The sequence below is a fragment of the Amblyomma maculatum genome, chromosome 3 (genome assembly GCF_055883805.1).
Source record: "Amblyomma maculatum isolate TAMU_Amacu chromosome 3, ASM5588380v1, whole genome shotgun sequence".
Classification (NCBI taxonomy): Eukaryota; Metazoa; Arthropoda; class Arachnida; order Ixodida; family Ixodidae; genus Amblyomma; species Amblyomma maculatum.
In genome coordinates, this window is record NC_139346.1 from 27,436,321 (window position 1) to 27,463,440 (window position 27,120).

At 48.9% G+C, this 27,120-nt stretch overlaps 1 protein-coding gene across 1 annotated transcript in view; it reads right to left on the minus strand.

Moving 5' to 3' along the window:
• LOC146194399 (uncharacterized) overlaps window positions 1–27,120 on the minus strand; it is a 148,408-nt gene that overhangs the window by 69,792 nt on the left and 51,496 nt on the right. Inside the window, exon 5 of the mRNA XM_084596548.1 lies at window positions 14,071–14,370. Coding sequence (XP_084452674.1) covers window positions 14,071–14,370 — 300 coding nt within the window. The remainder of the gene's footprint in view (window positions 1–14,070; window positions 14,371–27,120) is intronic.

The window sequence follows — 27,120 nt, forward strand, 5'->3', positions numbered from 1 at the left end:
TCTGTGAGCTCATAAATCGAGGCGTCGTCGAGGTTCCGAAACACATGGTTAGACATCCGGTCCGGCCCTGCAGCAGAGTTTGTCTTGAGACGATTGAGCTCGGCTCGTACCTCCGGTAAAGTGATGGGAGCATCTAAACGGACGTTGTCCTTCCCCTGATAAGGAGGGAGAGCTTTCACCGGTCCTGGGCGGATGTAGGTGTCTACTGGCTCCTGTTTGAGGGCGTCTGAGGTGCCGGGAAATTGGTGGAAGATACGCTGGAGCTGCTGGTGAGCTTGGAACTTGCTCCCTTCAGGGTCCAGGAGGTGACGGAATAGTTTCCAGGTGCTTGTGGTGTTAGGAGCCTCATCCATCTGGTCACATATATTGTGCCAGTTTTGGCGTGTGAGCTCTACGCCATAGTTTTCGATGTTTGTATGGACTCGGGCAAGCCGTCGCCGAAGATTCCAATCCCACTTGCGAGTTTTCCTCAGGGCCTCCAGCTTGCGCTTGCGGTCCCACAGTTGGGCATAATATCTGTCGCAGTTTGGTACGGAGTCTACCCCAGCTACTTCAGCAGTGACATTTGCAACTTGTTTGAGGGAGTCGGCTAACCAAGCGGCAATGTCTGTGATAGGTTGGGAAGAGCCTTGCTCTTTTCGCTTGGCGGGAAAGCAGTCCCAGTTGACCACTTTAGCTGGTCGCGTACGTTGTCGAGTTGGCTCCTGAATGACAATCTCCAGAACGTAGTGGTCGCTTCTGAACGTTTCCCGAGTATTGCACCAGGTAGCTGCAATCCCCGGTCCCGTAAAGGCGAGATCCGGGGTTGTTTCCCGCGAGACGCCCGTTCCTCTCTGAATGGGTTGGGTGATATCTGTTAAGAGGTTCAGATGGAGTGTGTGCCAATCGTACCAAAGCAATTGGCCTTTAAGCGTGTCTTAGTGGTAACCCTATGCTTCATGCGGAGCGTTGAGATCACCGAGAATAATTAGAGGTTGCCCTCGCGCTAGCTGCTGTACTCGGAGGAAACGTGGCCCGCAGACGGCCTTGCGTGATCGGGTCGGGCTATAGACATTGAGCACGAAAAGGCATTGCCTGGTCGCACGAGAGGGTCATAAAGAATTTGGAGAAGGATATGGTCTGGGAAAGTGGAGTCTAGCTCATGTAAGATAACCGTAAGGTTTCGCCTAACTAGAGTAGCCACCTGGGAGTTTTCTCTTCCCAATGTGTATGTCCGATATCCAGCCAATTTCGCGCGTTTCCCTGCTTCTTGAAGGGAAAAAATTTCTGGGGGGTCGCTCTCGGTAAGGAACTGCTGAAGGACCGCGCTCTTGCGCGCAACCCCCTGCAGTTTCATTGCCAGATGGTAGTGTTACCCGAGCGAGCCGCCATGATTAGGTTGGGAGAAGTTCGGAATGTAGGTCGTTGGGTGATTTGGCATCTGAACCGGGAGCGGGGTCATGCCTTCAGGTTTGCAGAGGGAGTCGATTGCCTTACCAAGAGTTTCTAGTGGTAGAGCAAACTGAGCGCTGAGGGTGCGAAAGGAGTTCTCAATATGTTCCTCCAGCGATTGGATACTGCCTTGAAAGAAGACGCCCTGTGCTTCGAGGCGCGCTATATGTGCGTGTATGTCTTCCATTTATGTATCGCTCGCGGCAAGAGCCTTACGTTTGTGGGCAGTGCCAGCTGGTGCGCGGGAAGTAGGAGGAGGAGCGTCTAAGCATTTCACGATAGTTTCGACTCTATGAACCAGCTGTGTTACGACGGCCGTGATGTGTGTAATAGCTTGTTCGAGTGCGTGAGTAAGTAAGTGCTTTATTTTCCGTTTGCAAAGTAAAGTTGTGAATGGACAGGTTCGAGGAAAAAAGCTGCGGAAACAGCTTGACAGGTGGGGATTCCTCCTAGCATACTCACAGCTTGAGGCGGAGCCGGTGGCGGTCTTGGCGGAGCCGGGCCCGGGAGCTGCCCCGGTGGAACAGGCGGCGGCGGCGGCGGACGACTGGACGACTGCTGGACGACTACAGACGTACCTGGCCGCGTTCTGGACGGCGTCCGAGATTATAGCCTTGAGGCATTGGGCCCGAGGGGTGGGAAGGGGTCCGAGCGGTTCCTGAGACTGCGTTGATTGCTGTCGGAACGTTAGCGGTCCAAGCGGCTGGCGTGTTATAAAATTATCCGGCGTGAAGATGCTTGTTCTTGTTGCTTAGCAGCTTCAGCCTGTCTGCGATTTTCCCACTGATGGCGCTTGACGGCGTAGGGAGTGCGAAATATTTCTTTGCATCGGCTGTCGCCCGTGAGGTGTTCTTTCCCGCAGAGCCGGTAGGTCGGCGTACAGGAGTGGCCGTTGGCCGGGTTGGGAAGCCCACAGTCTCGAAATTTGGTAACTGTGCTCACGAAACTCCTAAACTCATAACAAAGACCGTTGCTCCAGTGTCAATTAGTGCCATGGTGCGGATGCCATCAATTAATACTTCGGGTTTGTTCTTTAACACAACAGGCAGATGTATTGAGAATGTTGATTCTCTAGCGACCTCAAGCCCATCGGCCGCCCCTCCTAGTTTTCCGAAAGGGAACAACGGCGCAGAGGAGATAATGAACGTCGCTGTCTTTGGGTTGGCGGCGTCAGGCTGCGGTCCGAATCGGGCGATCCATTACGTATCTATGCCGGGCGGTATGCATTCAAAGTCACTGTCGGATAAAATTCAGTGTTGAGATAATCAGAAGCGTTGGGCAGCGGACGATGATCTTGTGGAAGCAAGCCCCGCAGACGGCAGTGCCCGGAGATGTGTCCGGTCACGCCAAAGCTATAACACATGGGTTACGGGCGCCATCGGTCAGAGAAGAAGTGGGTGCAAACTTGTTCTGGATGGCGGTTGCTGACGAGCCACCTCACGTGTGTACTTGGGTATTCGCCCATCCGTGGCTGGGAAGAGATTTTAAGTCGTCATACTGTCTGCGGTTGTCAAAGCATGGCGTATTTAGAGCCGGTGTACAGGAAGTTGATGGGGTCACGGGTTCTGCCTGCAGCGCGCAGGCAGAACCCGTGCCTGGTGCTCATCCCGGCGCGTAGAATCTTTGTCAGGCAGCAATTCCCGCACAATTTGACGCATCAGTTCAGCTATGGACTCCGCAGCACTGACGTCAGTGCTCGCGACGGCTGTGATGTAGGTGTTATGCTGCGCAATTCCAAGGTTTCAAAAGTGCGGCAGTGCCTGATGACGTTACCTGCAGAGCTTAAATTGTCTTTGCTAATAAGGAACGTATAGACATCTTAAGCGATCCCTTTGAGAAAGTATCCCCCTTTATCTTCCTCACACATTAGTGGGTTTACAATCTTGCCCAATTCCACAATATCCTCGATATATGTGGTGCAAGTCCTTCCAGGCACCTGGACTCACTGCAGCAACGTTTTCTCTTTGGCTTTCTTCTTCGTAGATGCGTCGCCAACGCACGTCTTTATCTCTTCTTTAAAACGATCCCAGCTTCTAAGTAAATCATCATGACTGTCAACCAAAACAATGTTGTGCCTCCAAAGAAAAACGCTACTTTCGCTAGTTACACGGTCTAATTCCAACGATTATACGGACTTATCCATTCGTAGTTGGTTAGCCACTCATCGACATCCTCGTCAGATTCTCCAGCAAAGGTGCAAGGTTCTCGGTAATGTTGTCAAGTTACTTATCACAGGTGCTGCTCAGCGTGCGTCACCGTCTTGAGCCATTTGTAATGGTAGGGCGGTAAACCAGCGAGTTGGCGACTTCGTCGAAGACAACGCCGATCCGTGTTGATCTACCCCGGAAGCCCACCACAAATATTACGTACTCAGTAGGTAACGAGGGTGTTTATTTTTTGTCTTGGAACAGCAAGTCCCCAAGTCATGTAATGCCATTAAGGCTATGCGCAAAAAAGACAACACAAAAAACAGAGGCAACGACAGGACGAGCGCAAACTAACCTCTAAAGTTTAACCTCTAAATATAAAGCATATAAGCGCATGCGCGGCGGAAAAAACCACAACATGCCTGATAAACACGAACCACCGTCACACCCTACAAAACAGAATTCAACAAGGCAGACTCGCTTTTGTACAAGGCGATAGACGTATCACTGACACAATTGTGCTCTTTGTTTATCAAAAACGACTCAAATATTTCGCGCGCCGGTGCGTTGCTGCCACGGCCAAGTATCTTAATCATTGGCCAATCAGGGAGATGCGTTAATGATCGAGCAGGGGAGCATGTGCGTACGTTAGGAGATATTGAATGTACTACAAACTTAACCGAACATTGTCGAGATTGCAAGTGCCGGCCGCGACTAAATGAGATTAAGATACTTGGCCGTGGCAGCAACTCGGGCGAGTGTGCACGCACACTCGCCCGAGTTCGTCAAGCCTATTAGTGGCCTAAACTTGCTGACGCCATTCATCGCCACGTCAGAGGCTGTCGTGAGTGCCAACGTCGAAAGGCGCCTCCCCGAACACCGTTTGACCAAATCGGCATCGACCTTCTGGGCCCATTTCCGCTGACATCGCTCGGTAACAAATGGATTATAGTCGCGACCGACTATCTCACACGGTATGCTGAAACCAAGGCGGTGAAGCGTTGCACGTCATCAGAGATCGCCCAGTTTTTTATGCAGCAAATTGTGTTGCGCCATGGCGCACCGTCCCAAGTAATCACCGATTGAGGCACAGTGTTTACGGAACAACTTATGCACGACGTATTTGAGCTGAGTCACACGAGCCATCGCAAAACCACTGCTTATCACCCACAGACGAATGACCTCACGGAGAGACTCAGTAAAACGATCGCCGACATGATTGCAATGTACATAGACTCCCGGCACAAGACCTGGGACGAGATTCTCCTGTACATCACATATGCCTACAACACTGCCATCCAAGAGACTACGCGTTTCACGCCATTTCGCCTGCTCTATGCACGTGACGCTCAGACGATGTTAGATGCCATGCTTCCGTGCTGCACGGATAATCCTCTCATCCCAGACGCTGAGCAGTTTGCTCAGCGCGCCGAGGAAGCACGTCAACTTGCCCGCATCCAACTTCAGCAACAGCAGGGAAAGGATACCCGTTGCTTCAACCTCCGTCATCGACACGTCACATACCAATCAGGAGAGCAAGTTTGGGTGTGGGCACCGGTGCGCCGGCCCGGCTTGTCTGAAAAACTGATGTCGCGATACTTTGGACCTTACAAGGTTCTGCGCGGTGTCACAGAAGTGACATACGAAGTCCTTCCAGTGGGTACTGTGCAGACCTCGCGTCGGCAACAACGCTCCGAGGTGGTGCACGTTGTCCGCATGAAACCGTATTTCACGCGGTAATGTGCATTTTACTATGCATTCGTTTAGTTGTGTAGGGCACCGCCTCCGTTTTACGTTCGTTTTCTGTACTGACTCGCATCGCCCATCACTCGCGCCCAGTCTGTGCTTTCGTTTTTTCAAGGATGGGGGAGTAATGCCACCTGGTGTCCCTGATGTTCTTAGGTGGCGCCTGGAAGAAAAGGACGCCGAAGTTGCCTCGCGTGCTGTGCGCGGAACATTGCCTGCTGGTTCAGCTTCGTCTCATCGTGTTAGTCACGTCTAGCCCTGTAGTCCGTGACAATATATATATATATATATATATATATATATATATATATATACATATACACACACTGGGTGTCAAAGCTAACTTGAACCAAGGGTTATAAAATATATGGGCACGGCGAAAGCGCTTGGCGCAGGTCGTTCACCATGTGCCTCATCTTCTTTGTACAGGTTGGTCACACCTGTTCGTTGCGTAGTGACAATAGGCTTTTAGTTGTTCTGTCGTGCCCTCAACTTTCTATAAGTATAGCCTATGATTGCTTTTGCTGTTGTAAACTGATGTTGTGTGGCGATGTTGAGGAAAATCCAGGGCCAAACGCTGAAGAAATGTTTCAATCCTTGATGGAAGGACAACAGGCAATAAGGAAATGATATAGCGGCATTGAAAGCGCGCCTTGAAAATACAGAAAAAGCAGTCGATAGTTTTGACAAGTGTTTGATTCAGCTGGAAGAAAACGTACAAGAAAAAACGAGCACAGTGGTTAGTTTGGACACAACTTTGTGTAAAATGGAAGAAATACTCAAATCACAGCAAATCAAGCTGACAGACCTAGAAGATCGCAGTAGGCGGTCAAATCTTACAGTTTTCGGCATTCCGGAAATTCCCAACGAAACTTTGCCGCTCTTACGCGACAATATGCCATTATCTACGCAGTCAAGCGCTTTCGCATAATCAATAAAGCCGAAGTAGATGGGTTTCTGGAACTCTCTTGCTTTTTTCATGATCACGCAAAGCTTGGCAATCTGGTCTCTAGTTCCTCTGCCCTTGCAAAACCCAGCTTGCACGTCCGGAAGCTCCCGATCCACATACTGCTGCAGCCTACATTGGAGGATTTTCAACATCACCTTGCTAGCATGCGAAAAAAGCGCGATCGTGCGGTAATTGGAACAATCTTTGGCACTGCCTTTGGAATGGGGATGTAAACGGACCTCCTCCAATCCTGTGGGTTCTGCAGGGTTGTCCAAATTTGCTAACAATGTATCCAGAACGTTAAAAGCGTCATGGTTGAGGTTTTGAAGCCACTCAGCTAGAATGTCATCAATTCCGCTAGCTTAGTTCTTAGCAAGGCTGGCTAAGGCCCATTCAACTTCCATCTTCAGGATGCCCGGCTCGAGATCAGTAAACACAACCGTTTTATGTTGGGTTTGCACATCCAGGCCCTTCTTGTACAGTTCTTCTGTGTATTCCTGCCACCTCTTCTTTATCTCTGAGGCTTCAGTGAGGTCCTTGCCCCGTTTGTCCTTTATCACGCCCAGCTTAGCACAGAAGCTTCCTTTGATATCTTTGATTATCTTATACAGAGCTCTTGTGTTCCTTAATTGGCTATTGTCCTCAACTGCTTGACACTGTATGTACAGTAAGGCATTCTTATCTCTTCTTGCTATTTTCCAAAATCCGCATTGAGCACCTTGTATCTTTCTCTTTCCCCCATTTGCAAAGCCTCTTCGGATAACCAGTTTGCTATCTTGCATTTTATTTTGCTTTGGAACTACCTTAGTAGCAACTTCTTGCATTATATCACTAACATCAGTCCACGTATTTTCAGGCTCTCTGTCTTCTAGATCTAATTCTTGAAATCGATTACTCACTTCCACAGCATATTCTGATGGGATTTGATCCAGATCGTGCCTGAAAGGCCTTCTAGTTTTCTGTGTTTTTCTCAATCGAACCTTAAATTAGGCAACAAGAAGCTGATGATCGGTGCCACAACCGGCCCCAGGCCTTGTTTTTACTGCTTGTATAGCGCTTCTCCATCTCTGCCGGCAAAGAATATAATCAATCTGATTCCTGTACAGACCGCCCGGTGAAGTCCATGTGTACAGGCGCCTCTTGTGTTGTTGAAAATTAGTATTCGCTGTGGCCAGATTGTTTTCTGGACAACATTTTATTAGCCTCTGCCCAGCTTCATTTGGCTCACCAAGACCGAACTTGCCTGTAATTCCGGATATTTCTTCACTCCCCACCTTAGCATTCCAGTCTCCCATGAGAAAAAGGACGTCTGATGATGGAGTGCGGTCTTCCTTTCTTTATTTGTTTCTTTCACATTTGCCTAAACGGAGGCTGAGGCTGTAGGCGCGGTCACCTGGCGTGGCCTCAGCCCCCTGCTACATGATCAGTAAGGATCGAAAATGCACTAGTGCGGCAGTCTGGCCCACAACAGTAGCCTTGATCAGGACATAAAAGGAAAGAAACGAAACAATAGTGACATTTGTGCGCAGTGTGTGCAAAAGAAATAAAAAGGCATTGCAAGTCAGCATAAAATCTCTCAACGTCAGGTTCTGCGACAGTAGTGGTTGGTGCATAGGCTTGGATAACTGTTATGTTGAAAGGGTGACCTTGGATCCGAAGTGAAATCATTCGGTCATTTTTGGGGTTGTACCCTAGCACTGATTTGCCCTGGAATGTTAGGGTATTGCAGTATCATTTTCTATTTTCAAACAATTCCGATCACCTCCTGCGTGAAAAGAGGCGTGTGTTTGGAGAGGGTAGCTACTAACCTTAACCAGATCTAGAGCTCGGTATATTGCTGCAAAAGCGGTAGTTCCTGAGAGGTGGTCAAGCAATGACAAAAGGTCGGAGGCACATCACGCTGAGAATAAGACCACGTACGCTGTAGAACCAAATAAGCCTGAAGAGTCGAAGGCAACAGAGAGTGAACTGCAGCTTGGGGAAGCGGTCGAGCAATGCGACCGCAGCAGCGAGCTGACCGAGAGCCTCGAACAAAAGAGTATCGGGTTACCTTGGTCGAGCCATGGGTAGCTGCGACGGTTTGCGGAGGTTTCATCGGCGAGGAATCCGCAGGGACGCCGTTCAGTGAGGTGGGCTGCACGCCGACCTACGTATAGCTGTAGCTGATCCGGTTCTATCAAATGAGAGTGGGGAACTGGAAGTAACTGAACCGCCTCTCGAGTTAAACGCAGAAGCTTGAGTAGAGCGTGGCGGAGATGGAAATGAGCCAGAAAATGAGAAAATTTGGGTTTCCGAAATCAGCTGTGTGATGGAACACGGCGCGCAGAAAAACGTTGTGGCAATCAAGGAAACTGCGGAGCACACGAGTTCTGATCAGCCGAGGTAAACCTACGAAGAGTGCGCGTCCGCTGTAGAGAGCGAGACTTGCGAAGGCGACCAGAGCAGTCAGCATCGTTTGTGCCCCGATACCACGATACTATCGATCATATCCATACCATCAATCAGATGATAGAAAAATGCCCGGAATATCACCAGCCCTTATACGTAGCATTCATTGATTACGAAAAAGCATTTGACTCAGTTGAAACCTCGGCGGTGATGCAGCCATTGCGCAATCAGGGGGTAGACGAGCCGTACATGAAAGTGCTGGAAGATATATATAGTGGCTGTACCGCAACCATAGTTCTGCATAAAGAAAGTAACAAAATTCCCATAAAGAAAAGTGTTAGGCAAGGAGACACAATATCCCCAGTACTATTCACAGCTTGCTTAGAGGAAGTATTCAGAGACTTGGAATGGGAGCAGTTAGGGATAAGGGTAGATGGAGAATACCTCAGTAATCTGCAATTTGCTGATGACATTACCTTGCTAAGCAACTCGGGGGATGAACTGCAAATAATGATTGATGACCTAGAAAGAAAAAGTAGAAAGGTAGGCTTGAAAATAAATATGCAGAAGACTAAGGTAATGTTCAACAGCCTCGGTAAGGAACAGCAGTTTACATTAGGTAGCGAAATACTGGAAGTAGTAGGCGAATATGTCTACTTAGGACAGGTAGTAACCGCAGATCCGGACCATGAAAAGGAAATAACAAGAGGAATAAGATTGGGATGATGCGCATTTGGCAAGGATTCGCAGATTATGACTAGCAGCTTACCGGTATCGCTCAAGAGGAAAGTATACAACAGTTGCATCTTGCCTGTACTCACCTATGGGGCTGAAACGTGGAGGCTAACCAAGAGAGTTCTACTTAAGTTAAGGACAACCCAGAGGGCTATGGAACGAAAAATGGTAGGGGTAACATTAAGAGATAGAAAGCGTGCAGAGTGGGTCAGAGAAATAACTCAAGTTACCGACATTCTAGTGGAAATAAAGAAGAAGAAATGGACATGGGCAGGACATGTAGTGTGAAGAGAGGATAACCGATGGTCGCTGAGGGTAACAAACTGGATTCCAAGGGAAGGAAAGCGTAGCAGGGGGCGGCAGAAAGTTAGGTGGGCGGATGAGATTAAGACGTTCGCAGGGGTCAAGTGGATGCAGCTAGCGCAGAACCGGGTTAAGTGGAGAAATATGGGAGAGGCCTTCGCCCTGCAGTGGGTACAGTCAGGCTGATGATGATGATAATGATGATGATGACCACGCTAGGTTGTATTCACGAGAGCAGTAACCCCAGCGCGAACGCGGATGCAGCACTCATGACCTTCACGCGATTCGAAGCGCCCCAGCTGTCGAAGGAGATTGATCATGCGCTTGTTAGCGCTGAGCGAGGCGACACACTGAGTGACGAGCCGCCAGATCAAATTGCTAGCAGGGGGACTGACGTCAGCGGTTGCTGTTGTTCGGACTTGACTGAAAGTGAGTCATGCGCTGCTGGCTGCAATGCAGATGCGGCGCCGCACTTTGATGACACCGGTGCCTCACTAGCTCCGGTTACCGCTAGCTTGTCAGAGATGGCGTCAAAAGAAAGTAGAAAAAGAGTATTAAAGTGCTGCCACCGGAAAAGCGGAAAGGCAGCCGCGGGAAAGAATGCTGCCATTTTAAGGAAAGCAAACTGAAACGATTACGAAAAGAAAGGAGGAAGCCGGTATCTCAGTACTGCCATAGAAGAAAGCAGAAAGGCAGGTGCAAGAAAGAATGGGACAAGTTGAAGCTATCGCGAAAGAGAAAGCGACTATTCAAAGGTAAAATGCGCCGGTGTCGAGACAATGCGTGACTGGTGCGCAAAGCATAAGGAGAGGGATAGGGTGCTTAGAAAAGCGAATGACTCGTGCTCGTAGGTTTCTTTGCATAGAAACAGGAGGCTGAGGTTGTTCCGACGAACAGCCGGAGCTTCATTCAAAAGGGGAATCCCAACGGTAAAGCCTATGGCTTAAATCGGAGCCCCTAACCTGAGCAAAAGCCAGTTTTCACTTTTTGATGTTTTTCTTCCTGACATAGGATTTTGAACGTATTGTATTGTATTATCTTTGTTTGAAAGTGACGTTTTTGAAAGTGCAATTTTCAACTTTGTGGACGTATTCCAAGTGCTGCTGAACTACCCCTTAATGTAGAGGGATAGTCTGGCATAACGTATTGAAGCTTGTGCCGTGCTTTCTGGCTGGCCGGTTGAGTTTTTATCGTGGTGGTGACGTTGTGGGTTGTCAGAAAACTCTCCCGAAAAGAATTCTCAGAGTGTCTTGGGAACCAGAACGTGCCAAGGAAGTCTTCTAGCTGACCGGGCTCAAGAGAAGCAGTCGGACGACCCTGGCTAGCAGCGACATCCCAATTCCTCCGGAGAGCGGATGCAGTCCGCTGCCCTTCGGGATCTCCCTCACCGGCGGAGCAGCCTGTTACGTTTAGCCACCGACCAGTGCGACAACCGACGGCCGCAACGTAGCATCGGGCAAAAGAGTGAGCGTTTCGGCCATTTCAGCGCCGTCCGTCCGGCCGCTCAGCGCTTCCTTTCGCGGCCGTGTCTACGCGCCATGCGCTAAGTGTCCGTGCCATGCTCTAAGTGTGTGTGCCTGCGCGTGTATGCAAACGCTGGCCAAGCCCGGCGCTCAAGAGAGATAGCGTTGCCCTCGCCCGTCTGCATGAGGTGGAGGAGATTTTCTTACCACCCACGATTGAGTCATCTCGTCTTGTTGGGACATGCGGGCTCTCCCTTTCCTTCTGATCTGACAAGCCTATAAAAAGCAGCGTCAGACAGGGGACAGGCAGGTCACCGCCGCTTGCGGCGGGGGTAGCCTGTCACCGAAGTTTTATCTGTGTAGGCCGTCATTGCACCCGCCACTGCTTCGGTGGTGGACGACGGCTGCTGTTGCGGCGCGCATCTTTCTCTCCCTGTTCTTTTTCTTTCTTTTCTATTTTCTCATCTGTCCGTACGAGGCAGCGGAGGTGCCTCAGCTACAGAGGCGGTAGCACACCCGTGCATATTATTTTCCTTTTTCCTACAATCACAACAACAACAACCGGTAAAACAGAGACTACTTGAGACGCTGTAGAGACGACGCCAGACACGATCTGTATAAAGGTGTCAGGTTTCTTTCCGGACAGGCTTCTCTGCCCGTTCCTTCATGATGTTGTATTAAAATTTTGTTTTGTAAGACGACGCCTCGTCTTTGCTGGCACCGTTGATGTCTCCGCCGAGCCACGGAACCAACAGACCAACGCTACTGAGTGGGCCGCGACCCGCATGTAACAACTGGCGGCAGCGGTGGGATGAGCCACGCGAGCCCCAAATGTAATACGCAGAACCACCGCCTCTTCTGACCTGTCTTGGCGCACTCATATCAGTAACATCATTAAGCAACAAATAAAACACTAGGTTTCCTTAAGCGTCACCTCCGTCTTGCCACACCTCAGGTCAATCTGCTCGCATACAAATCACTGGTAAGACCGAAATTAGAATATGCACCTGCCATCGGGAACCCACATTAGGCATATCTAATCCCTGCGCGGAAATCTGTTCAAAATCATGCAGTCTGGTTCACTCTTTCCTCCTACTCGTACGACACCACGTTAAGAGTGAAATCCACATTGTCACTACTGTCATTCCGCCGCCGCACCGCTAGCTTCGCTCTTTCTCACAAGCTTTTTATTTTTCTCTGAAATAAGCAAGGTACATCACAGCCGCAGCACGCAAATCTCATCGCACCAGTCACCCATTACAAGTTGCACGCCCACGCTTCCTGCTTCGCTCTGCTCTAGAACAGCTTCAGACTAGAACGCCTTTCCCTATGACATCGTCGTTATCGCTTCGCCATCTGTTTTTCAAGCACGTTATCTGTAATGTTAACTAATTGTTCCTGTTTTTCCCAATTTTTATTTGTATTCCCAACCCTTATGCAACACCCCCTGAAAAGGGTCTTTAAGAAATAAAACTGAACTGAACTGAACTTAACGGCGCAAGCTTATTTTGCCTGCAACACTATCCTGCTATGACGCCCTATCAGTGTAAGGTCTACACTACTGGGGACACTTATGCTCATCCTTTAAGTGTGTGACGCGAGAGCGTAAGCTTGTAGCCCAAATATAAAGTGACGCTTCAACCAAGCCGTATGGACGTGCCGGGTAACGTGAATGTAAGCTGTTCCAGCAGGCTGATTCTGATATTACCCTCCCACATGAAAGGAGCGACCCGAGTTGGCAGCTCCTGCCGTTGGCATAGGGGTAAGGTGAATTCAAATGTCATGGCAGGCTGATGTTTTTATGCGAAGACCGTAGCTATGCCTCTTCAAGACGTAGCTACGCCTCTTCATGGCACAGCTGCGGCCCTCCGGGGTCTCGCTTTGGCTGTCGTAGTATTGCTTTGGCAATAAAAGTCGATTCCGAGGATCACGTTGTGAGTGCAGCGGTCGGTGACAGTGTAGAATACAGGGGTAGCGCGACCGCAAATGCTTATGCGCGTAGTGCACAGTCTCACGACCACAGCGACGCTTCCATTGGCGACACGAACGGTTGATGAAGCAGCTGGTGTGACAACCTTTTTGAGACGGCCGCGAAACGAAGAGCTGAGGACGTAACCTTAGGCACCATTGTCAATGAGGGCAGTAACAGTGGCATCATCACACACATATCTAGAAGGTTGCGGCGATGAGCAAGTGTAAGCAGAGGATTTTCATCATTGCCGTTTTATCGCTTGCTGTATACCACCACGTAATACATATATACTATATGTATTACCACCAATTAATACATATATACTATATAAGTGTGTTTTCGTGTGTGTGTGTGTGTGTGTGTGTGTGTGTGTGTGTGTGTGTGTGTGTGTGTGTGTGTGTGTGTGTGTGTGTGTGTGTGTGTGTGTGTGTGTGTGTGTGTGTGTGTGTGTGTGTGTGTGTGTGTGTGTGTGTGTGTGTGTGTGTGTGTGTGTGTGTGTGTGTGTGTGTGTGTGTGTGTGCGTGTGTGTGTCTGCTAGAAATATATGTCACGCTGTCATTGAACGCTTCCTGGTCTTCAAAGCCGAATTACATCACTGGAAGGGTTTACGAACCTTTCCTCAGCGAATGAAAATGTACTCTCCCCTTCAGTATCTTGCTGCAACAATTAAACTTAGCGCTCTCCAGACAGGTGCGGTTGGTACCGCCGTTTAATTGAAATGAAACTGACAGCCAATTTTAGAAGGCACAGCTTCTTAGTTTTCGTATACGTGTTTAACACCACAGGGGCTGGAAAGCAAAAATATGCTACATGCGTCACAGACGCTCGGCCGCTATTGACATCAAGCTCACGCAGCTATACAAAGCAAATAGGCACCATCTCACATGAATATTAAGATTAGTGACAAAGAAAAAACGGCGCTTGCTGTCTCCTTGCCTGAATCCAGGTGACAGGACCCAGCCCCATGGCATAGCCTACGTTGAAGAGAGCCCCAAATATGACTACGAGCTGCTGCAGTGCGCCACCCGGTTTGCCGCTCTCTGCCAGGTGAGTGACGTTTTGAGCGAAACCAGCACCAGGCACGTTGTCCACCGGTTTCTGTGTGCCCTCCATGATGCTCTGGTGGACGACGCCCAGGACAAACATGCAGGTGGCGCAGATGTTGGCCGAAACCACGAGTAGTCGCAGGCGCCCAACCGCATCCACCAGGGGCACCACCATGGTTGCCACCGCCAGCTGCCGGTGAAAAACTCACCTGGGTATCCGTGCACATTCATAGCAGCCAACTAACTGTGGCATGAGCTTTCAGAACTTTATAGGTATGTGACTTGACACATGTTTGCGCTCACGGGCGGCTGCGTCTTTGCTAGCTGGAAGACAAGTGCCTTGTATCCTGCCTTAGATACTGTTAACCTAGAAATTCTCCGCTAAAATCTTTACACCACTTGGTCATACCTGTCCTTTGAAGGTAAGAAGCTTCATCATCATCATCATTTATTAACCCTGAAAGGTCCCGTTCGGGACATTACATAAGGGGGGGGGGGGTAGTACAGGGTTGTTCAGGAGTCATACATGATCAAAGTAGGTAATATAGAAGTATAGAAATATATATATATATATATATATATATATATATATATATATATATATATATATATATATATATATATATAAAAGCAAATAACAAGATAACATAAAGACACAAAATGGAAACAGCAGGTAAAAAAAGGTGAAAAGACAAGAGTAACAAACTCAAATAAGTCATGGCAGAGTGGGAAAAATATACAACAAATTCAAATAACAGCTATGGAAGTAAAACCGGCTCGTCAGTTTGCAGGGCTTGGTAGCTGGCATAAGGTACAGGAAGATTATTTTTTTCATTAAGATAGTCGATTAGGAGCTGTCTGAATCTAAAAGGATTAGTCTCAATGACAATGTATTCGGGGAAGTTATTCCAGTTTTCAAACGCGCTGGGAAGGAAGGATTTATTGAAGGAATTGGTGGAGCCGTGTAAACGCTGTAAGCTTAAAGAGTTAAATAAACGGCGAGATGATCGTACAGAAGCTCGTAAAAGATTTTCTCGAAGTGCTGGAAAGTTAAAGTACAGTTTGTGAAAAAGACAAAGAATAGAAATTTTCCTGCGGAAAGCTAATGATTTGAGACCAAGAGATGATTTCAAGACTGTGATGCTAAACTGCGATTTGTACTGTGAGGAGATGAAGCGTGCTGCCCGATTCTGAATGGCTTCGAGTGAATCTATCAAGTAGGTTTGGTGAGGATTCCATATTGTTGAGGCGTATTCTAGTTTAGTCCGAATGTACGTTTCATATGCTAGTTGTCTGGTGGCTGCGGTGGACATGGAAAGTGATCTCCTGATGAATCCGAGTGATTTGGAAGCACTAGCACATAGTTTGGTGATGTGGTCAGCCCAAGTTAAGTTGGTTGTTATTTCGATGCCGAGGTACCTGTACTCATTTACACCAAATTGAAGTATATGTAACACAAATTGCCGATACCGTTAGCGCTTGGTAACGCCCGGTAACAGTCTGGTGGCGTGTGCCAGGTAACATTATCCCGCGATCACAACCTGAAGCTCCCGAGTGGCCGCCATCTTGCCCCTCGACGCTTCCCCACCCACAGCGGCAACACCAGCGCCCACCATTGCCATGGCGCAGCCTCAAGAACCGGGCACCATTTGCGGAACCGGTGAAGTCGATGTTGTGATTGGCCCTCCATGCATGAGCGGGTAAGCCGGCCTAGCCGCTGGGACGCTAGTGTCATGCTTGCCAACGTGATTCACCACAAGGCGGGAACATTGCGCGTCTGCTTCGAGACGCATGAGGAAGATATAACAGCCTGGGACATTTTCAAGTAGAAGCTGACCGACTTCTTCGGAAAGCCAATTGGACGCCAGCTCAGCGCAAAGCTTGTCGAGCGCAGTCAACTACCGAGTCATACGTGCCGAACTAGCAAGATGTCTTACCTCTGTGCCGTAAAACGGACAGCGCCAGCTCAGAGATAGGCCGACAAGGTGGACCATATCGTGAAGGGTATCGCCGACGGTTCACTTAATCTTCTGATTTGCAAAAGATAGTACGACAGTCGATTACGTTCTCGAAGTATGTCGGCGGTTTGAGCAAGCTAAACACCGTCGCATTGCTGCCCGCTTCGACCGCTTGCCAAATACAGTGGATACGTCTTCGTGCGAAGATAGTCCAACACTGCAGCAGCCATCTCATCACTCCAACTTGATCAGGATTGTTCTCCGAGAGATAGAAGCTATGGCGCCCGTTTCGTTCGCGCCTCAGCCGGCATACGCTACTATAGCCTTGATCTAAGCTGTCGTTCGCCAGGAATTTGCGAATGTGAGCCTCAGTGCAAACGTCAGCCTCAACTCAAGTCAGCAGTCTGCACAGCCTTCTTTCCAACCTAACGTTCCGGTCGTGGCAGCTGCGGCTCCTGCTGCGCCCTTCCCGACGCGATGCCGCTACCGTAACCCCGAAGAATGACGAACCTCAGACGAACGACCAATCTGCTTCAACTGCTCACGTGTCGGTCAAATTCTCCACATAAAACGCACATGAAACCACTTAAAGCATCTATACATCGGCCACATAACACATGCTCGTCGTCTTCCGACATCTCGGTTAAACACCGTAAAAAATAAGCTTCTTATTCCAAGTTTCTGCTCATAATAAACTAACCCATACCTGCTATTTCATCCATTATCTAACCTTCCCGTTTAATAAAGCGTCCCTTTTCTTCAGCGTGATCTGCATCGCAGGGTTTAAGGAGACTATGCCGGGTTAACCAGTTAGGCATGCACCGATGCAATGAAGCCCCATTACATTCGCTGGCGCACAATCTTTTGTTCTGCGCATGTGCGACGGTACAGTGCATTCGCCACCACGCAGCCTTGTCTTCTGCGCATGCATGACGGTATACTCTATTAACTTCTGGTTCCTTCCTCCAAGATCGTCTGCCCTCCGAACTTGAAACAATCAATGCATAAAACCCCAAACGAAGCAGCGGAAATTGAGGCTTTTATTTCGCTCTGATCCGATCAGATCGCACACGCGCTTAACACGGCTGTGGGCTGCCGAAAGTGTAGCATAAGCTCTTGAATACACATTTCCATCATAACAGCGCGAGGCCGTACACCATGTGATGCGTGCTCACAATAAATAAAACAATACCAGAAAATACAAACCACTACCTCTCCAGCAATCAAGAGTAGATGCAAGCACAATGTTCATTTATTATAACCGGCACTACAGTACTGTAGCCCCACCCCGGTGCACTCTCCTGTGTCCTGGACTCTCGGCCATAAAACAAACTAAAAGTAGCGCCAACATGTGAACTCTCCGGTACTTTCCTTCGGCGCTCAATCCTCCCATTTGCCGAACTCCGTCACCTGGTTCCGCGCGCTTATTTTTTTCTTGTTGTGTTAGCTGCTTCCTTTCCCATGGTGCCAAACAACGTGCGCGCGGCGCACATCACCGTGTGTTTTGGTATGGCTGGCGCCTCTTTCGCGCTATTTTTTAAATTATTTTGCTTGAAATGCCATTTACTGCGCTCTCGGGTGCAGCACATGTGAGCATTATGGTAAATCGTTGTTTAAAATACCGGCTGCGAATCGAGATGCGGAATAGAATGTTCCTCCGCGCTAGGCACACGGAGGAAGGTTTCGCTGCACCGAATCGGCCGGACGGACTTCAAATCAGCATCATGGTCGCGGCTCTGTGAGTTAAGTGAGTAATTTCTCACCTCTCACCTAATATGCTGCCACACATTGTGTACGCATTCGTTCATTGCTTCGCCCTGCCAAGTTCCACGTGCCCACGCATCATAAGTTTTACCGATTTCGCGTTAGACCTCGATTAGGCATAGAATAAAGTCCTTGCTTTTTAGCGGCTCAGTCATGCTCTCGGGCGTTGTTTGTCGCGAATGAGCTAAATGCATGCTTTGAATGTGTCGCCTCATTTACCGAAACAGTGACGGCTCTCAGGCTGCCGGATAAAGCCACATCTTTCGTGTTTTTCATTCGTTTAGTGTTCTAGATCTCGATTTCGCACGCCACGCTTGCGAGCGCTGGTAGGTGTGCTGCTGAGGTTGAAAACACACGGAAGACAACTGCTGCCACTCTTCTCAAGTTTACCGGCAGCTCGCAAGTCACTCAAACTGCAAAGAAACCATGCACATACTGCTGTTAAATTGTTCTCTGCGCCTAGTTACAATTTTTTAAAGGATTCAGCGCAGTTTGGCCAACGGGTGACGAACGACAGATGAATAGGGGCGCAGGCGAGGACGCCGAAATCACGGACGTGTGGTGTAAGACAATGGCAGCTGAAGCTATTCCAGCGCAAAATCCCTTTCGACATTCTGCATTGCTGTTTCACCAGCGAGTAATTTAACATGAGCACACCGCGACAAAATGCAAGTTGAAATGCTCTGGTAAGACCCGGCGCCTGCTCCGGAGACCGTCTGCTAGCCGCGCACCGCGTAAGCGGCGCCACGGTCGAAACGCGAGGGCAGGAGTGTCGGCGCCGGAGGAGATGGCACTACTTTCACAATTTTTAGAGGTTTCAATCAGCCGCAGGCTGGAGCGATACCGCCCGGCAAGGGCTCGCATCAAGACATGTGCGCGGGTGGGGCGAAAGAAACACTGTGATTGTGAGGCAAGGAAAAAGAACTCTGTGTCTACCGTTATGTTCGTCAGGAGACCGCGCCGGAATAAACGTTTGTTATGAAGCCAGTGCCATCGCGCGTGCCATAACACTCGATTACAACATGGTGGCAGCGGTGCTGGCAGCGTCGGAGGCTGTGGTGAGCAAGTGGTTTGTGCCAAGGGAGGACAGCGGGCCCGTCGCTATGAAAAGCGACCGTACACTAACCCGGTTGCACGTTAACCCCAACTACGCCATGCTCGATGACGGTGTGCCCCAAGCTCGCGTCCATGACAACGCACTGGCCGCTCCTATGTTCGGCCCTCTCGCTATCAAGCTGCCCACAAAATTGGACTTCAGCAGACACAAAGAAGACTGTTCCCTTACTGCTCTTTTTGTTTCTTGCCTAAAGTCTTGTTGCTCACCAGGTATTAGAACGTCTCAATACCTGGCGTTTCTTAGGAATCCTGTCGCTTGTGCAATTTTAATTCAGATGGTTCAACACATAAGCAGCACTACACCAGACTATAGTCCTGACTTTCTACTCTTATATGAATTATTCTTTCTTAATATTTCACATTATTTAAATTATATGCCGCTGGTTTTATTCCTCTACATATCTCATCTGAAAGGTTACTTATGCTTCTTTTTTCTTTATTTCTGTACTAATCCATTCTATATATTGTTTTCGAAATATGCGTTCCAATTATGTACGTAATCATTTAGAGTTGAATGCCTTCTCTCTAATATTGTTCTGTGATTCCATTGTTTTCCTTTTTAGGTATCCTTTCCTTCTCGTTTTGTTTTTTCTGGCTGCCTGGGTGCGTTTCTGACCTGTTTCCTGTTGTGGCATGCATTCTGCCAACAGTTGATCCTTGGCTTTACAAGCACCAGCGGATTTCCTTAAGATCCTTTATTTGAGTCTGTGGATAGGGGACCATTATAGGCAATTAGTGAAAGTTTACGCTTACAGAATCGAGACTTTGGGTTGCCGGTAATTATCTCTTACTGTCGAACGGCACCCGTTTCTAATTACGGCTTCCGCCTTAGAGCACTGTAGTGAGCCAAACTGCGCCCTGATTTTTTTTTTCAGCTTATCTGATTTGACCCGCCCACTTGCTTGCACGGAGGCGCCTATGGTTGTAGTGCGGAGGTCACTTATGCCTACTGGATTACGCTTCTAAACGAGCATTTGTATTTCGTGGTGGCGTGCACTTCGCTGTCGCCAACTCTTCATCTCTGTTTTTACAAGCACCAGAGTATGACTAGCTGATCCTGTGCTTGAGTCTGATGGTGGTAGAGGCGAGGGTCTCGTCGGAGGGTCCTGCAGACCCCCTAGCACGCTCTGCACAGGGGAGGACTCCATGTTCCTTTGTTGACTAGAGTGCTTTAGTCATGCCTTCCATTTTGTCTGCATCCGCATGTGACTGCAGTAAATCTTGCCTACAGAGCCAGGTCCGCATGGGCAGCATGCACACTTCTATGAAATGAATAGAGTTATTTTATTTTTTACTACTCTGTGATATGCCTTTTCTGCTGCGGTTGTCAGACGAGTCCGGTATAGTGGTGCAGTATTTTGTTATGTATTTTCCTCCAGCGTTTCTTACCTAGCAGTTTCCGGTGAATATAATCTGGTACAGTGACAGACGTATTTCGGATCAGACTATATTTACTAATAATTTTTTATTTATTTTGTTTTGTTTAGGCTTTAAATTTTTTTCTCATCCTCTCTCCCTCTTGTGTTTGCTTTTTCAGCACAGTTTTTTTTTTTTTTTGTTAGCTGCTTCTACTCCTTAATATAGGTTTTTTTCTTCTCTCTTTGTGGATTTGTGGACAAACGATTGCAATTCCGTAGGAGACTGTCATTCTCTATTCCCCACCCAATTTATTTTTTTTTTTTTTCATTTTTTTTTGTTGGGGACTGTCCTGTTCACTATTCTTCCTCAGTCTCTCTTTTTCTTAAGTTTTGGGTAGTATGTCTATCTCTCTCTCTCCATACGTTCCTTGTCATTTTTTATGTCGTTGTTTTGCTGTTGTTCTTTGTTTTTGCGGTTCTTGTTCCTGTTTTTGTTTTGTTAGCAGGTCTAGATGCTACCTTCTGGAATTTTTTTCTTTTTCTCCTTTAAGCCGGCCTTAAGCCTTGCGACTCGAGCGTCGCTTTTTTTATTGTTATTGAAACCTATTTCATTTCTTTAAGTGTTTTTGTTTTATCAAGCTTTTGCTTCCTTTTATTTATTTTTAATTGCCTTTAAGCGTGGAAAAGCTTTTGTAGGTCCGGGCGCCCTCTCCTTGTTTGTTTTTGTTTTCAGTTCGAGAGGACGAATAAAATGGTCAAAATGGGCAAGACGCTGGGAGCGATATCGCGTCTTCTTTAGCCTCCTCAAGCAAGGCGAAGCAACACAGATTCACACGCTACACTACGCGATGGGCGAGGAAGCAGAGGACGTGCTGATCTCACTGAAGCTCACAGACAACCACATGACATCGTACGGCCAAGTGGTGAGCGCTTTCGAAAAGCACTTCATGCCGAGAACGAATGTAATCTACGAGCGAGCGATGTTTACTCGCGCAAGCAAGAGCCACACGAAACAGTGAACACTTTCGTGACAAACATCTTTAAAATGGCGGGCAAGTACGCCTATGGAGCTTTGAAGGACAAATTAATCCAAGCCAGGCTGATAGTGAGTCTACGAGATCCTACAGCGTAGGCGCAGTTCTCCTGCCGCAGTGAGAAGAAAGGCTGCTGCCACTCGCATATGCATCACGTTCGCTGTCAGGAACGGAACAGAAGCATGCACAAATTGAGAAGGAAGCGCTAGCTGGGCATCTGAACACAACCGCAAACACCTTCATGGGTCATCATTTCACATGGAAACAGATCACAAGCCTCTGAAATCTCAGCTAAAAACGAAGCATTTGTATGAACTGAGTCCGAGAGTCCAGCGCTTGCACATGCACCATCTTGAACATGATTATACAACTTCTCACACACCAGTACGCAAGCTTTTCCCAGCTAACCTGTTATCTCGAAAGCTGCAACATCACAGTCCAGCTAAAGACTACGTTGACATAGAGAGCGCAGTGGGAGAGATTGAAGCCCTAACACTGGTGCAGCTGCCGGCATCACGGCAGATTCTAGGCAGAATCAAGGGTACGCATCCAAGGAGACCCGACGTTAAACACAATGACGACCTTATGCACCACAGCATGGTCTTCGGTAGATAATCTAGCATCAGACTGCAAGTGGTATGCAGAAGTGGCAAGTGAACTTTCACTAGTTGGTCGACTTTTTATGAATGACAGACTCGTCATTCCACTCAGCCTCAGGCTAGTAGTGCTCGAAAGACTTCACCAAGGTCACATGGGCTCAACCTGGTGTCGTGCAAGAGCAAGACAATCTGTAGTGGCCCGGCATTGGAAAAGGCATAGAAGATTAAGTGTGGAAATGCAGGGTGAGCCATTAACACAGGAAGCCTCCCACTGAACCTTTATCTCCAGACACCAGTGCCTGCGTATCCGCGGATACCATCGCCATTGACCTTTTTCCAATGGAAGAGACACACTACATCATAGTTGTAAACTACTATTCAAGATTGTTTGAGCTCGTGAAACTAAATGGCACAACTACAAAAGACGTAATCCATGTTTGAAATCAGTCATGGCACGTTTTGGAGTGCCAAGAACAGTCGGCACGGGCGATGGTCCACAGTTTACCTCGTTCGAGTTCAAGGAAGTGATGAAACGATGGGGATCAGACCAATAACCTCAAGTCCGTACTGCGCCCAAAGTAACGGAATGGCTCAACGCTCAGTGCAAACATCTAAACAGCTCCTGAAGAAATCTTCGAACTTAAACATGGTACTGCTGTCCTACAGAGCCAAACCAGCAGCGGTAAGGCTTGTCGTCAGCAGAACTGATGGGATGCCGCATCAACACAACTCTGCCATCCGCCACAACCGAAATTTTTATGCCGAAGTTGGATGACTGAGTTGAGAAGAAAACACGAAGCATACACATCACAGGTTCGCCGCCCCTATAACGTGCGACATAGGGCAAGGAGTCTGGAGCGCATCCCTCCGAAGACAACCGTGCGAATCCTGAGTGCATCAGCATCCTACGGGACCGTAGCATAAGCAGCGCGTCAACGTTTATGACAGGGCTTGCAAAGTGCAGAAGGAAGCACGTGCAATCCTTGACATTCACAAGACGGGGATGCCAGTGCAGCGGTCTCCGAGCAGCCTAAACCTGTAAACGCGCTAGAAGCGGCTGTGTGTGTATTGTTCTGTCGCCGGCCAACCAAACGGAATAAATGGTTGTTGATAATCCCATTCTATCACGCGTGAAATAACACACAGCTAAGAAATCTTGTCTTCTCGCACCACTGCAAGACTTAAGCAATCCGCCTTTTGCGGGAGGATGTGGCGCCATCATGCGGGAGCGGGCGAGAAACACATTGGACGGCAGTGTAGCAGACGACGCGAAAGCGCACCATACGAAATGGCCACGCCAACGCAAGTAGAAAGCAAAAGCCCCCCCCCCCCTTCTTTTTTTGGCCTCGGGGCGGAAAGAAGTGACAGTTATTGCAGTATATCATGTTCACGCAGTATAGGGGAATGTTACAGTGTTTTCACAATACACTCATAACGCACGATTATTCTATCTTCGTATTGTAAGAGCGTGTAGCGCGGGCCGTATTCGACGTAATAGAATGAGACGAGCGCGGAGGCAGAGAGAGAGAGAGAGAGAGAGGAGGGGATCTCAAAGGGTATGAGCAGCCAGGGGTTTTTGATGCTGCAGAGCTAGGCAGAATCGTCTCCTGTGACTCACGAGCGGCACATATGCGCGGGTGTCTTGAGTACCGAGCACAATGCGGTCACCGCGGCGCCGGCTTGGGCGTCGCTTCCGCCTCGCGTCATCTACAAGCGTGCAGTTATAGGATTTCATCTACGAAGCTCGGCAGAGAGGCACTTATACACACCCCCTGAAAGGGGCATTATCCCGGCCGGAATGCACACCTGCAGGAAACGCATGACATTTTTCGGGAAACAAATGATTCAGCGCTGTAGCCGGTTTCTGCCCTCAGGAGTAAGAACGGATGTGGTCGCAGTGTTTGAAAGGTTCTCGGTGCACAGAAAATGGTCATTCTGCTGTGAAAGGATTCACAACCTTTCTGCCTGCCCTGCAATTTCAAAGGAATCAACGGGACTTGGTGACATATGTGCATCTCCGACATACCGGATACGCATCTCGGTCAGGAACCAAAGCTGTTCTACGTCCAGAGCGACACACTCTGCTAGTGAACGAGCATGAACCCTCCAGGAGACTCATTTGTGCCGGGCGGTGTCAAGTGCGTCATATGCTCCGAGCGGCAAAAACAGATACTACAGGTATGTATGCATCTAAAGGAAATACTCATGACGAAAAGTACCTGCTGGAGTTTGCACGCAGCCTGTAACGCACCAGTGAAAGCTGCAATGAGGGTTTCTTCGGTGCGTGTTTGCTTTAGTTGCATCGAGACCTGATGGCACTGTATTTTGTCGTTTGCTTTATGTGCAAAAGGGCTAGGTAGCTTAGATATCACAGGCGGCTGTGTGCGCTAGGCAGTAATATTTAGCATGTCTTATCGTGACTGCCAGCTGACTAACAAGAAAAAACGATACGGCGTTTTAATCCACTGCCGTTCGCGAACCTGATGACAAGCTCAACCACTCGGCTTGCGAACGGCTGTGCATCACAACAAACGCCCTTTTTTTTTTTTTTAGTCAGGCGGCAGTCGCGATGAAACATGCTAATTCTTAAGGTCTAGCGCACACAGCCACCTGTGATATCTGCGCTACCCGGCCACTTCGCGCTAATGAAAGCAAACGACAAAATATATCGCCATCAGGCCCCGTCGCACATAAAGCAAACATGCGCCGAACAAATTCTCATTGTGGCTATCACTGGTGGGTTACAGGCTTGGTGCAAACTCCAGTAGGTACTTTTTATCATGCACCTTTCCTTTAGATGCATACATACCTGTAACGAAGTGTTCTTCGCGCATTCGAGAGTACGCAGTCGGTTGCTAAGGTCGGCCATTCACATCTTGACGCTTGGTGGCATTAATTCAAGATTCACGTCGTTGTTGGTCGCGGCTCGCCGAAGGAAACCTGAAACCCGCGTCTTGCATCCCGGCACGCCTAGAGAGTGGCAACCGTAGGTGTGGTTGGCATCGCTTTGCCAAGCCTATGACGGTCACCGTGCCGCCCGGTACCGCCAGCCCCCGTGCACTGGCGGCGCAGAGAAACGCCGCCGACGCCGTCCAATATGTTTCCATCGTCACCGCTACAACATTGCGCATACGCAGAAAACTCGCGCAAAAGGCGGATTGTGACGTCGACGTCTTTTGCTACCCGCAGTACTCTGCGGCTTGCTCAAACTACCACCGCCGCAATGAAACGTCAGAATGTGTGCACCGGAGTACTCCTGTATAGACAGCGGGGAACGCGTTGTCATTGCCAAGCACAGCAGTGGACCGAAACTAAAAAACGCCGTTGGAAGCGGGTGTTTTATTTCTGCGTAAAGCACTGCTGATTTGGTTGCACGTTCGTTAGGACGGCGGCATCAGAACACTGGCGGACGTGTATGGTACACATAGCAACACGGGCTTAGTGGAATACTGCGATCAAGGGCGTTTCATTGTTTTTAGTGCATGCGTCTCCTCTCACGGTGCGTATGAGGTGTCCACTGGGATATGAGACAGGTAATAACTCATTTGGGCACCACCTAGCGTTTGTATGTCGGTCATGTACATAAGCTGAGAGAGCGAACTCGTCTCGTTAAATCTCGTTCTCTGCCCGGACGACTGGGAATCGGTGCCCGGATGTTGGGTCTCGGTTATATTTTGACGTCACCTAAAATTCGCGGACAACGACAACTTAAAGCGTTTCATGCTTAACTTACGGCCGCGATCCTGATTCGCACTCACGGCGAAGCGCCCAGACCAGCTTTCGTGAACGCTGCATGAGGCAACGAAGCCATCGCCGCAGCCACAGAAAGCACGTAACTAGTTCTCGAGCTTTGCGCTGCCGTCTTCAAGACAGTCTTAATGCAAGACCACGCACGCACTTATACGTTCGAGGATAAATGTGAACATGTGGCCGCATCAGCAACCGTGCCGGGCAGCAGGAGCTAACGACTTTTCAGATTTTTCTGTGCGGTTGGTGTGGGAAGAGCAGGGACACAGAGCGAATCCAGCCGTCCGCACTTCTGGCCTAAATCCGAAGCCTTCTACAAATCCACTCATTTTGACGCCAAATTTCAATAAGTTCACGCTGACTGATGTGCTAGGCTTAGCTCTACCAGTTTTTCTATACCTTGCTGTGCTATCCTCGATTTTGTGAATTTTTGATAGCCCATTTGTAAGGCCCGTGCTCTGTTCGGCCTCAGCGTTTATTGGTTTGTTTGTTCGAGTTTTTATGCCGGACCTTCGTGCATGTACTTGTGTTTTGGGAGCATTTATCAGCTAGGCGTCCTAGCTTTGAACTACGTGTCGCGTTCTAGTTCCTAGAAGGAGAGCATTAGCTCTAAAACACGAGCTCTCTTTTGGACCCCCCCCCCCCCCCTCTGAGTTTATTTTCCCTCTGCTACTGAAGACGGGGAAAGTGCTCCTTTTGCCCTGTCTCAGACCCTCATTAGCGCGGTCTCCCGCTGTCTCGTAGATTGGGAGCGGAGGCCATAGGACCCGCGAGAGGGGTCAGGCTTTCGTCGCGTTACACACGTTTAACGGGCATCTGGTGCGCTTTGCGAAGGTTTTGGAGGGAAGTTGCCGTGATTGTGTTTTTATTTTTACTTTTGGATAGGGGCATTCTCTCGACTCATCTCAGGAGCGCGGGAATACGCTCGAGCCTCTTTTGCTGCAGCTACTCCTTGCGATAGGGCGCTCGCGCTGGCCGAGCGCTGGGAGTAGCGGTTGCTTTGGAGCTGGTGCAAGAGGCGCCAGCTCGACTGCGGGGACGCGGAGTCCCTTGTTTCTCTGCTTTAGCGGTCAGCGCACCGGTTGCGGCCAGTTGCCGTTCGTCTCTGATTGTTGCTCCCTTGAGGAAGCAAATCCGACGTGACTCTTGTATCACCTCTAGTATATCATCTGGTAAAGCTCTCCGGTTCATTAAGAAGCTGCTCCACCAAGTGTGATTTGTCTCGGACGGATCCAGCGGGGGAGCTGGGAAGCCCGACTCGTTTTTACTCCATTATTACGGCAATACAGGCTGCAGCCTATAAGTGTTATGTCCATTTCATTCGAGGTATTCTCATAAACTCTATCTCGCTACATTGTAGAATT